The 13,891-nt window shown below is 37.7% G+C and overlaps 1 protein-coding gene across 2 annotated transcripts in view; it reads right to left on the reverse strand.

The window, feature by feature from the left end:
• The window catches only part of CATSPERB (cation channel sperm associated auxiliary subunit beta), a 154,375-nt gene extending 141,356 nt beyond the window's left edge, over positions 1 to 13,019 (reverse strand). Inside the window, exons 1-4 of one of the 2 annotated variants that reach the window (XM_003832770.5) lie at positions 12,383 to 13,019; positions 9,858 to 9,936; positions 5,538 to 5,626; positions 3,504 to 3,644 (exon numbers count right to left, since the gene is read on the reverse strand). In XM_003832770.5, coding sequence (XP_003832818.2) covers positions 3,504 to 3,644; positions 5,538 to 5,626; positions 9,858 to 9,936 — 309 coding nt within the window. In that variant the 5' untranslated portion in view covers positions 12,383 to 13,019. The remainder of the gene's footprint in view (positions 1 to 3,503; positions 3,645 to 5,537; positions 5,627 to 9,857; positions 9,937 to 12,382) is intronic. The other variant, XM_055097951.1, reaches the window with a different exon arrangement.
• Between the last annotated feature and the right edge of the window lie 872 nt (positions 13,020 to 13,891).

Below are 13,891 nucleotides of genomic sequence, written 5' to 3' on the forward strand. Positions count from 1 at the left end.
TCTACGCTATATTTTTAAAAGAGAATTAAACAAAAACATCCAATGCATATACCTTTTACCTAGAAATTTCACTGTTAGGAATTTTTCCTACATTATGCTCACATATGTGTGAAATAAAATGTGTTCAAGAATAATTTTGCATCACTGTAATGGCTGAACATTGGAAATAATGAAAATATTCATCAGTTATGTATAATATAGCCACATAGTGGAACTCTGTACAGCCAAGCTTATGTAGCACAAAGTTGAAGTATTTACTCATGACATGTCAGAGACAGAGCTTGAGGTTGACAGAGCATTTGGGATATTAAGAGGAAAATTCCAGGAATAAGGAAACTGCAAGAATGGTAATCTCTGAGATTTAAATATAAACTGTGACCAAATTCTTGGGCAATAAAGGTGCAAAGGACACCCCCAGAAGACCAGTTTGTAAAAACTAGCAGTGCAAGCTAAAAGAATTGAGTAGCGATTTCAGCTGCCAAAACCACAGGTAAGATCTTAGACACGTGTGGCACAATTCTTCTTTTGAAGAAATAATGGCTGGAAACATTCCAAATTTGCTAAACTTAAATTCAAGAAGCCCAGGGAACCTTACTTGGGTAAATCCAAAGAGAAAAATCTTAAAAGCATCCAGAGAAAAATAACATATTACATACAGGAGACAATCGTAAAATTAACAGCTGACTTCTTATTCAGAAGCAAAGGTGTCAGATGACATTAGCATAAAATATTCAAAATGCTGAAATAAAGTGAAGTCAACCAGAAATTTTATATTTGACAAAACTATGCTTCAAAATTTCAGTTGACCACTAAAAACCTGTTAGATCTTACAAAGAAGTTTAGCAAGGCTGCAGGATACTAGATCAACATATAAAAATCAATTATTATATTTCTATGTACTTGCAGTGAACAATCTGAAAATGATATTAAGAAAGCAATTCCCTTTACAACATAAAAAAGAATAAAATATTAGAAATAAATTTAACAAAAGAAGTATAAAACTTATACTCTGAAAACATAAAACATTGTTGAAAGAAATTAAAGATCTAAATAAATGGAGAGACATCCACCCTGTTCATAGATTGGAAGACTTAATATTAGTAAAATGGCAATACTACCCAAATGTATCTACAGATTCAATACAGTCCTTATCAGAATCCCAGATGGCTACTTTGTAGAAATTGGCAAGCTTATCCTAAAATTCATATTATTTTATGTAACTCAGACTAGCAAAAATAATCTTGAAAAAGAACAAAGTTAGAAGATTCATGCTTCCTGATTTCAAACTGTAGTACAAAGCAACAATATCAAGACAATATGATATTAGCATAAAGATAGACATGTGGATCAATGCAATAAAATTGAGAATCCAGAAATAAACTGTCCCATTTATGGTAAACTTATTTTCAACAAAAGTGCCAAAACAATTCAATAGAAGAATAATAGTCTTTTCTACAAGTCATGCTAGGATGGCTGGATATCCACATGCAAAAGAATGAGTAAGGACCCTTATCTCACATCAGATACAAAAATGAACTCAAAATGGATCCAAGATCTAAATGTAGAAGGTAAATTATCAACCTCCTAGAAGAAAACATGTGGGATAAAATTTCATAACCTTGAGTCAGGCAATGGTTTTCTACACATGACACCAAAAGCACAAGCAACAAGAGAAAAAATAGATACAGCCGACTTCATTAAGAAAAACTTTTGTGTATCAAAGGACACTATAAAGAAAGTGAAAAGACAACGCATAGAATGAGAGAAAATATTTGCAAATCATATGTCTGATAAGAGACTTGTATCTAGAATCTATACAGAGCTTTTACAAATCAAAAAGACAAATACCCAAACTAAAAATGGGCAAATAATTTGAATAGATATTTCTCCAAAGAATGTATTCAAGGGACTAATAAGTACATGAAAAGATACTCAACATCATTAGTCATTTGGGAAATTAAAATCAAAATGATAATGAGATAGCACTTTATACCTACTAGGATGGTTATTTTAAAAAAGATAAATAAAGGCCAGGCATGATGGCTCATGCCTGTAATCCCAGCACTTTGGGAGGCCGAGGCTGGCGGATCACAAGGTCAGGAGATCAAGACCATCCTGGCTAACACGGTGAAACCCTGTTCTCTACTAAAAATACAAAAAATTAGCCAGGTTTGGTGGCGGATGCCTGTAGTCCCAGCTACTCTGGAGGCTGAGGCAGGAGAATGGCGTGAACCCGGGAGGCGGAGCTTGCAGTGAGCCGAGATCGCACCACTGCACTCCAGCCTGGGTGACAGAGCGAGACTCTGTCTAAAAAAAAAAAAAAAAGACAAATAAAACCAAGCCTTGGTAAGGATGTGGAGAGACGGGAACCCTAACCCAGGTGTGCTGGTGTGCACTTGTAGTCCTGGCTACTCAGGAGGCTGAGGCAGAACTTCTGGGCACTTTAGCCCAGGAGTTCAAATCCTGCCTGGGCAACACAGCAAGACCCTGTCTCTAAACAAAAAAGAAAGAAAGAAAAGAAATTGGAATTCTAACAAGCTGCTAGTGAGAATGTAAAATAGTACAACCACTTTAGAAAACAGTCTGGCATTTCCTCAAAAGGTCAAACATGGAGTTATCATATGATCCATCAATTCCATCCCTGGCCATGTAGCTAAGAAAAATGAAAATATATTTCCACACAAAAATTTTCACACAAATGTTCACAGCAGCATTATTCATAAGAGCCAAAAAGTGGGAATAGCCCAAAGGTTCATCAACTGATAAATGGATAGCAAAATGTGGCATTTATACAATGCGATATTATTTGACCATATTATGCTAACTGAAACATATGCTAACTGAAAGAAGACAGTCATGAACACTACATATATATGTTTCATTTACATAAAATGTTCAGAGTTAGAAAATCTATAGAAACAGAAAGATTAGTGGTTGTCTAGGGCTGGGGAGTGGAGGGGAGATTGGGAGTGACTGCTAATAGTTATAGATTGTCACTTTCATCACTTTTGGAGTGACTAAAGTATTCTGGAATTAGTAGTGATGGTTGCACAACTCTATGAATATACTAAAAACCATTTAAGTGCACACTTTAAATGAGTGAACTGTATGGAATTATATCTTAATAAAGTTGTTGCCAAAAAAGAGGTGAAATAAAGACATTTTTAGAAGGAAAAAACCCCAGAGAATTATTTGCCAGCAGTTCTGCACTGTAAGAAATGCTAAAAGAAATTGACATCAGATGGCAACTTACATCTACAGGAAAGAATGAAGGACAGTATAAATAATAAATATGTAGGTAAAGGGTACAAATAAGTATTTCTTCTTTAATTTATTTAAAAATATATGACTGTTTAAAGCAAAAAGTGTAACACTATCATTGGGCTTAAAACATACATAGATGTAATATTACTCAGCTACCTATTTTTAAAAAAATACATCCTATAAGGAAGAGTATGCTTCTTGTTAATAACATATCACAGAGTAAGATAAAATGTAATTACCAACGTTAAATTAAAGTGGAAGATGCCATTATATGTACTATTCATGATTCCCAAGCTGGGAGCAAGTCCTCCTGATGTGAACACACTTAGCATTGCTTTTGATGCAATTTCATTTTCAGTTTGGAAGAAACACTGGATTTTCTTTAGGAAAGAGCAAGAAAAAAAAACAACTAATAACCACTTGATGCAGACACACAAGTTAGTTAATCTAAAAGTGATTAGTAATTCCAGTCTCTAGTTAGGAAAAAATATATATATTTATACAAGTATACTTTCAGAACTCAGTAACCTATTATGCTAGCATCATAAAGGTTTCATCTTAATAATAATCTTTTCTATCATAGAAATGGTCATTATTATTACATGTAGTAAACATAGACTCAAAGCAATATGTTATCACAAATAGAAATTCCAGTTTTATTAAAATTGTTATTTTGTGTCTAAATAAAAAAGGAAGCAACTATATAAAGCAAAGCCCATTTTACTGCATTTTTACTGGATATTTCCTAGTTTTGAGAAGGCATATGAAAATGTAGCGATCAGAAATGGTGGATTTTCCTGAAAACTAACATGAGACAGACACCAAGAGCTTTATTTCAATTAATTCTCCTAGTACTTAAGATCGCTTTGGGCAAGTTCCCTATCTGAGTTTTAGTTTCCCTAATCTAAAAAATGGGGAAATACATTCATTCCAAAAATATCTACTGAGCCCTTCCTATGAATGGTGCTAGGAATGTAGATGTGAATAAAACAGACAGAACTCTCTGCCCCTGTGGAATTAACATTCTAATGGAGATTGGCAAGTAGACAAACTGGATGGAGAGATTGGTGGATGGATTGGTAGAGAATGAAGGAAAAGATAGAAAAAATGAAATAAATATAGAATACATTATAAGAACGAGGCAGAGAAGGGAGGTTGAGAGTGCAGGAGTTTGGGAAGGCAGTACAATTTTTCACAGGGTTATTAGTGAATAAAAAACAATAATACTTTCCTCACAGAAGATTAAATGTATAGATTAAATGTCATAATGAACATTAAACATTTTTTAAAAATGCCTGATACACATAAACACTTTATAAATGTTAGCTATCACTTCTAATACTACTGCTGCTAGAACTACTATACTACAACTATCCGAAAAGTAGGTTATAATTCCCTTTTTAGAAGAAGAACTGAGGGTTAGAGAGTTTAGGTAACCTGCCCCAGTACACACAGACCATAAATGGCAGAACCAAGACTGGACCCCAGCTCTGTAAGTCCGTCTTCTTCCAAAGCCCATTCTTTTTCTATAACATATAACAACAAATCAGAAATGCATTTTTGGCTCAGAGAGCATACACTTCTCAATAGTTGTATATACAAAGCTTAAATATATATTTAAGCATATCAAGAGGGAATTGTGGCCTAAGTCAAAGCAGGCTTAGGAATAAATGCATTTGTTCTCATGGAGTCTTTTTCTTTGTTTTTATTATATATATTTATCATAGATTTTTAGACAATCTGTGCATTTTTTATTAATGTATATTTTTGTTAGTATTTGCTGCATGATCTTGATAGCATGCTTTATTTTACCCTGTTGTGTGTGTTTTTAAAAAGTCTCCCATTATTTGAATCAAAGGATCATATCATTCCTTACCCAAAATGACAACTTCAATGTGGTACTTGTTATACAAAGGCAAGACAGATTTTCAAGGTCATGTGAGGTAGCTTTCCTTCTCTAATAGGCTACATCTGTCAGACTTCAAAAGGACAAATCAACTCCACTAAAAAGGGGAGGGAGGAGGCATCATTTTAAAAAAGAAAGAATAAAAGCAAAAACACCCAGGATGCTCTATGGCTAAGTGAAGTATTTTACCTGCTCCAAGTAGACATACACTAGCAAAGACAGAAAAAATTATTATTTATATAGAATTTTCCCTCCCCAAGACTGAACATAGTAGAGGGTATTTGGAAAGAATACAATGCTATTGGTTTTACACATGGACTTTAAAGGAACGTGAAGGGTTATAACACATGCTATTAGTGGACCTTACCAAGTTTTCTAAGAAAAGATACAACTTGATTATTTCATTCTCTTGAGGGAACCCTTTGTTAGAACATGCAAAGCGTTTCTCTGTATCATCTAAATAATAAAAAAAATACATATATTAGATCACTGATAGAAGACTGTCCATAAAAAGTACTATGTTTCTAAAACTGACAAAATATTTTTAAGGAATAAGAATTATAATTGCACATTTTAAATTCACTTTAGGTAAAATTCAAATTTTCCACCTTGTTTTTCTTTTTACACATATGCTATAAGGCATGTTTAAAAATGGAAGGTTTGGCTGAAGCACTAATATAACTCATGCTAGACCATGACACAAAATTTTTAGAGGTAGACAAAAACCAGTTCTTGACACTTCAATGCCTCACCTTGAGGGTATAGAAGGATCCAGAATCGGCAACTGCAGAGAGAATTTGTGTTTTGATAGAGAGGTACTGAATGAAGATGTTAGGAGACCGACCCCTTCTACTTACTTACCTTGTGTCTAAGGCAAGAGGGTCTGTTGGGCACACTAAAAAAAGTAACATGTATCCCTGCAGTTTGGGGCGCAAACTCAGACTCCTGCTTAGAAAATCTAGAAGGCAAGAGATGATTTGGTGGAGAGAACAGGATATGGTTTGTTGAGAAAGAGATGGGTATGTTAATGATACAGACAGGAGACAGAAATACTGGGTAGAAGAGGCAAAGGTCCCATCCTCAAGCCTGGAAACCCACAGCCCTAATGAAAACAGGCGTTTCTGTTTTCGTGCCCAGAAGTTGCCTTTTGGCCCACCATGGCCCCTATCCTATACCCATATAAACCCCAGACCCCAGGCCTCAGAGCTGACTAGTAGGTAAGCAAGGATATGAACAGAAGAGCAAAAGAACAGCAGAGAGAAGAGAAGGAGCATCTAAATGCCAAGAGGAGCTCCGCTGGGGATGGTCGGAGAGGCCAAAATCCAGGGGAAGATCATCTTCCCACACCATCCCCCTTCTAACTCGCCATCTGTCCTGCTGAGAGCCACCTCAGGCCATTCAGTAAAACCCCTGCATTCATCCTTCAAGTCCATGTGCAAACTGATTATTCCTGGATGCGGGACAAGAACCTGGGTACCAAGAAGGCACTGAGCTGGTAAACACTTAAACCGTCCGTGGACAGCAAGGCTAAGAGGGTGCACTGTAACACACACCCACTTGGGCTTCAGGAGTCACAGGCTCCCACCCGTGGATGCTGCCATGGAGCCAGAGCCCAGGCGTGCTCGTCCGGCTCCTGCACCTGCCCATCTGCATGCTCCCCATCCCGTAAGGGGTTCAAGTGCCAGAACAGCCACACCTCTGTATCTCCTGCAAGAGGGGCCGGGGAACTCTCCCGTTTCATTAAGAGTCCTGCACAACCAAAATTTACTGGGGCAAAAGATGGATGAATGCTTCCTGTGGTCCAGATATAGGTCACTGGTGAAAAATAACTAGCTTAGGGTCATCTAGGTTCCTGTCCTCAAAGGTCTCTCTGAGCGGCAAATGGCTCTCAGCAAAAAGAATTTGAAGGCATAGACAAAGAAATAAGTGACCAGTGGGAATGAAGAAGTTTTTGCCTTTGTTAGAAGAACTGTAGATGAGAGACTCCCGGTAATGTGAGGGAGGGGAAGGGGCTATGAAGGACTCATTCAAGTGCCCAGAGATCAAGGGTCAGCTTTACACATCTGCTGGAACTTGAAAGTGCAAATGTCAGATGGTCCCCTCAGAACGAGCTAGGGCAGAACTGTGCTTTCCCTCCCACTTCTCCCTCCCTTTCTACAACGCTGGAGCAGGAAGGGTCAAAACCTAAAGTTGATGAGACAATGAAAAGGAATCTAAACACTAAGTGGAGAGAAGGAAAAGTTGACCTTAGCCTTTCTTCCTCACCTATAGGCTTCCCACCAGCACAGGCCCAGACAGGAAACAGGGAAGAAGCTTCAATTATAAAATAAGAGTTAAATTTGACTTGTACATGGGCTTGGATATTTTAATTACAACAATTACAATGCAAAAGTGTTTTAAAATTTCAAATGCTCAGAGAACTGATTTTTGGCTCAAGGGGAACATGTGCAGGTTTGTTACAAAAGTATATTTTGTATGCTAAGTTTTGGAGTACAAATGAATCTGTCTCCCAGGTAGTGAGCACAGCGCCCTCCCTGATCCATTTCTCCTGTCCCTCCTATTCCCCAGAGTTTATTGTTCTAGGAGAACTGTGTGAATCATCCAATTGTAACCAAAAAAATCTTGGTTCTGGCCCAAATATTCATCCAGTGACAGAGGAAGAACCATGCCAAAGATTGGATTTAAATAGGAGGCAAAAATAAATTTAATTTATAATTGAACGTTACTCATTCTGTTTGTATAATGTAATGATTTCAGTGCTATTCTTGAAATTCTATAAGTAAACATATCTTTACAAATATCACAAATATGCAAAATATACAAATATTTCTGGAGGTTATAATGTTAAACAGTTTTCAAAGTACTTTCAACTTATACAGTCACTTTGCCCATACTTGACAATGCTATCAGACCCATTTTTTAAAGCTATAATTTGATTGTGAAGTCCAAATCACTTCTCTGTTTAAAAATCTTCACTGACACACCCTTACCTCATGAATTAAACTCCTTAAATGGTGAGACACTAAACAGAAGGAAACTAACTCCTTTGAATAACATACTCTGAGCCATTAAAGCTCAAATGGGTTGAGCTGGATTTAGATGTTATTTTATGAAATTCCCACAATACCTTGTGCCACATATATTACTGTCTCCTCTTTAAAGAAGAGGAAATCAAGCTCAAACGTCATATAACTAACAACAGTGGGCCAGACTGGAACCGAGTTGTTTCTCTAAGGGACATCCTCTCTTTATCCCGCTAGACACTCTTTCAATAGTTAAGCCCATTTTTTCAGTCTCCCCTGCAGACAACCTTGTCCATCACCTCTGAAATGCATGGGCTTCTCTCTACTTCATTTTCTGCCTCAAATTTTAATACATTTTAAGATCCAGTTCAAATAGAAATTGTTTTTGTTTGTTTGATATAGGGTGTTGCTCTGTCACCCAGGCTGGAGTGTAGTGGAGTGATCTTGGCTCACTGCAACTTCTGCCTCCTGGGGCTCAAGTGATCCTCCCACCTCAGCCTCCTGAGTAGCTGGGACTGCAGGTGAACACCATCACACCTGGCTAAATTTTGTATTTTTTATAGAGAAGAGGTTTTGCCATGTTGCCCAGGCTGGTCTCCAACTCCTGGGCTCAAGGTATCCTCCTGCCTCAGCCTCCCAAAGTGCTGGGATTACAGGTGTGAGCCACTGCACCTGGCCAAAGAGTTTTTTCTAACACTTGTCTCATTGCAACTAATTGATTTGTCCTCTGCACTTTGGTATCATTTTGTGAATTATGTACTCATATCAACAGGATCTTCTGGGCTTGGGTGGTAAAAACAGAGGCAGAGATACTGTGAGGAGAGACAGAGAAACAATTTCCAACTTTTCTAACTTTCCCTCCACGGACCACTTTGCCTAGAAATTCTCAGATTGTAGAGTTTGCTAGATTCTGTTATAATAATAAAACACAGAAAATTACTCTTTCGCAAGCTTCTAAAGGAAAGATGTGCCAGAGAAGTTATACTTTCAACAGCATGTGACTTCTTCAACAAGAATCATGATATAAAGGGAAACCACACAAGTGTAACCACCAATGGAATGCCTGCTCTGACTATAATAAAAATCCTCTGTGGGACAAACGTACAGAAAAAAATGCCATTTATGAAATTCATTCATTGCCCTATTCACAGTTATACAACCACAACAGTCCCCCTTTTTCTGTGATCTCACTTTCCACAGTTTCAGTTACCTGTAGCCAACCATAGTCTAAAAACATAAAGTGGAAACTTTCAGAAATAAGCAATTTATAAGTTTTACATTGTGCACTGTTCTGAGTAGTGTGATAAAATCTCATGCCATCGGCCAGGTGTGGTGGCTCATGCCTGTAATCTCAGCACTTTGGGAGGCCGAGGCAGGTGAATCACGAGGTCAGGAGTTCAAGACCAGCCTGGCCAAGATGGGTGAAACCCCATCTCTACTAAAAATACAAAAATTAGCCAGGCGTGGTGGTGGGCACCTGTAATCCCAGGTACTCGGGATATTAGAAGCCTCTAGACCAGAGTATAATTGACAATATTGGGAAACAATTGGAAGATAAGATAAAGAAGACATACTAAAAGAAAAATTTTTTACTGTAAATAAGGAAGAGACACAAATAAGAACTCCTGAGAAGGAAATAGAGAGTAAGACGGTCTGAAACTTACCTTTATTATATACTATTCCTGATGAAAATTCAAATACGTTCAAAAGCAAAACTGAAACATATATAAGTGGCGATTCCATCTGTTGGAATAAATAAGAATTATTTTCACTCAATTTCTGAACATATTTTTGAATTCCTTTTGCTATAAACAACTACAAAGTAGTAAAGAAATAATCTCAATATTCTTAATATTTCACACTGTGTGACAAAAGCAGACAACACAACAGTTGCCTAAACTCTAAATTTACTCCCTACTTGGTATTAAAGGTAAACTTATAGGTATAATTATTACAAACTAGAAAAAGAGATGTGGCTCAGGTTTTCCTTCAGTAGGTAACTTTTAGAGAGGTGAGATCAGTTACACAGCTATGTAAAACAGAGCCTGAATTGATGAAGACTCTGAGGATGATACAGCTGTAACTTAATCTAATATTTTGATGACGTTGCTTTTGGGGAAGACAATTCACATGGTCCTGAGTTTCCCTGCACATTCTCGTTAAGTGTGCCAAGAATGCAAGGCCCTGGATGGTGTTCATCTCAGGCTTGTGTTTTGTAGCCACCAGCCTTGAGGGATGAGGTAAGGCACCCCGGACAACAGCAGGCTTGTTTCCATGGTGAATTGCCTAATCTCACTGTACCTCTCCTGTAATGCACTCCACTATGTGTATAAGCATCCATTATGGGCTCAATTTTCTACCCTCAAAATTCTGAAGTTGAAGTCCTAACCACCCTTACCTCAGAAGGCAATCATAGTTGGAGATAGGATTTTTAAAGAGGTGATGAAGTGAAAATGAAGTCATTAGGGTGGGCCCTCATCCAATAGGACTGGTGTCCTCAGAGAAGAGGAAATTTGGACATAGGGAGGGTAAAGTGAAGACACAGAGGGAAGACATTCAGAGGGAAGATGAAGGGAAGACACAGGAAGAAGACAGCCACCTATAAACTCAGGAGAGACGCATGAACAGTTCCTTCCTCAAGGCCCTCAGAAGGAATTAACCCTACAGACACCTTGATCTCAGATTTCTAGCCTCCAGAACTGTGAGAAAACAAATTTCTGTTGTTTAAGCCACCCAGTGTATGGCCCTTTGTTATGGCAGCCCTAGAAAACTAACACAGCATCCATGATGAATTTCACCTCTAAGGAACTTGGGGGACAGGGGGTACTGGAGTGAGCAACCTGTGGACACTCTGGCTACTGCTTTTGCTATTAGTAATAAAGTCCTTCGTCTCTGACCTAGGAGTCTTGTGTCTTTTGCCAGCATCCAAGAAAACAGGAACATACTAATTTTCCAACTCTAAGTGAAATAAAATCTCAGAACTTTGTGCAGTTGCTGACAACTGCTGAGTAAATTAAATGTAATTGGTGTTTTTCCTTCATCAAAACTGACTTGCTTATTAAATACATTTAATTGACAATAGAAAGCTCAAACAGTTTGATTTTTTTGAATTCATTCTTATCACATTAACAGGGGAGAACTGAAGGTTTTTAGTGCATTTTTAAAAATCATCTGAGAAAACAACTTGTTTTCACAAGGTAAGAGGAAACAAATGGTAGATTAAAATTCTGTCGGCATGGTGCAATGCTCAAGTATATTTTTGGTGTAAGAACGAATTTAACATTAAGTGGAGACATTATCACAGTTAAACTCTGAAAATAGTCCCTTTACCAGAAAAATCTTATATCACTTTGCTAAACATTCAAATTAAATGACACAACACCATTATTAGAATCTTTATGCCTCTTCATGGGTCACCTGTGCAAACTCGAGAGAGTTAGTATGAAGCACGTGGTGGAAATTCTGGTTTTAATGTCAGCGAGCTTGTTCTGCAAGCTTTCTTATCTGCCATCCTGCAAGCTCAAGAATTTCTGCTACCTACTGGTTTCTTTAATTCTTTGGGGCATAGTTCCAGTCTCATTCTTCTTATTTTCCCTTCAATATTACAACTTTTCCTTATTTGATACTATCTTCTTTCAACTTTCAGCTCATGGTTAGAGTAAAAACATAGACTTTAGCCTAAGATGAAGTCTGTCCATCGAAATATTTGATTTTTAGCAAGCTATTTAACTTCTTGGAGTTCATATTCTATTCAGTAAAATGGGGATAACAGGCACTTCACAGTGTTGTTGTGAGAATTAAATGAAAAATACCTTAAAACATCTAACATATTCTATACAGAATAAGCACTTGACAAGTATTACCTCTGAATTCCATATCTCCATACACTGCAGCAACTTCTTTTTCCTCATCACACTCCCCTACTGACCTACTTAGCAGTTAAATTACCCCCAGTTATCATTCCTTTGTAACTATTATAAGTTTTACATAATTACTGGATACAAGTCATGTATCTGGGCATTTTCTCTTCTCTGGCACTAAATAAACATTGGGAATTGCCCCATTGAAGGAAGCTATCTCCTCCCCCAGTTGGCTCATTTATAGTTACTCCATTATTATGGAATAGTGATCACATTATAAATTCATACTCCAGCAGGGTCCTTATTTTAATATTTTTTACTGTAATTACCTCTTTAGGAGATGCGCAACTAGTTGTGTTTTTCTTTTTTATATTTTTTCTAAGTTTTCTTCCATATAGACTGAGAAGAAAGACCCAAAGTCAGGAGCCGAGTTTTCCCTGTTGACTGGCTTAGCACTCTAGTCACCTTTGGTAACAGCCAATCAGCAGCTACCAAGTACAGAAGCATGCTTAGAAAATCTAAAGGACTGGCAGTTGGAATTTCCAACTAACTGCCTCTTTCAGAGCACCACAGGCCATTTTCTTTAAAAACCGATGAGAGGTGGAGGTTCTCCAAACCTTCCATCTTTAATATAGCATTCATCTAGGAAGGATCAGAAACCTACATATGATTATCTATAAAACACTTCAATGATCATACGATCATTGAATGCCTGGGGAAAAACATAAATGCTAAAAGCTCATGCTAACTGCATATAATAAGGTTTAAAAGGAGGCAATCTCTCAAAGGGGAGGAGCTTCATAACTGGGTCTTTAAGGAAGACTGGGACTTAAAAAAATAGAGAAGGCCTTATTGACAGGTAAACAAGACAAGCAAATACACAAAGCACAAAGTTAGAAATGAGCTGTGGACGCATGGAAACAGTGAGACCGAATGGCATGCCAGTTTGTCCTCCGTATTCATGTTGTGTGACTGTCCTTGATGTGGTTGTATGTGCTCACTAAGGCTGCCTTTGACTGAGTACCGAGTGAGCTGAGCTTGAACCTTTCTGTCTTACCCAGCGCCCTGACTAGTCATGAATGGTCACAGAGGCTGACACATACTTTTTGATAATCATGATAATAAAACGTGTTTTATACTCAGGTTGTCCTTCAGAAGTCCCTTCACATGGCCATGTAAAACCTGCTTTACCCTCATATCCTGAAATATGTCTGGTATCTGGGTTTAATCTATTCCTGGAAGAGCCCGCATCAGAAATATATTTCTCTCACCCTTTCTGGTGACCTTGACCTAAAGAAGAACCTGAAACAGTGTGCAAAACACAACAAAATATATTTCCTTATAAAGACTCAGTTCCCAGAAACTTGGAGCTCTCTTTTTTTGTTGCCTGTTTCCCACTAGGGAAGGCAATAAAGCTTTTATGGAAGAAGATGTAGCTTTCAGTTACCATAGCAACACTGCTACACATTAAAAAAAAGTCTGAGCAATACTGAAGGTACACATTGAGAGCTCTAAAAAGAATGATGAAGCAGGTGACATTTGCCTTCTTTCTCCCCAGCAACCTCTTAGTTTTCTTTTCCTCATTTGCCCCCACATTTTGTTTCCTAACTTACGAAAGAGTAAAGGATCTGTTTTCAATCACAGTCACTGATGAATTACACTTTGATGTGAGTACCAAGACTACTCCCACAGTAGGTGATTCATCTGTAACAGTGGAATGAAAGGGGTTCTTCTGCCTGAAAAACAAATTATGCACTGGGCTTCCGTCTAGTCAGGAGGATAGGGGGCAAGGCAATGGGCTGATTGAAAGAAGGATGACTTTGACTTTTTTTCTAATT

The sequence above is a fragment of the Pan paniscus genome, chromosome 15 (assembly GCF_029289425.2).
Source record: "Pan paniscus chromosome 15, NHGRI_mPanPan1-v2.0_pri, whole genome shotgun sequence".
Lineage (NCBI taxonomy): Eukaryota > Metazoa > Chordata > Mammalia > Primates > Hominidae > Pan > Pan paniscus.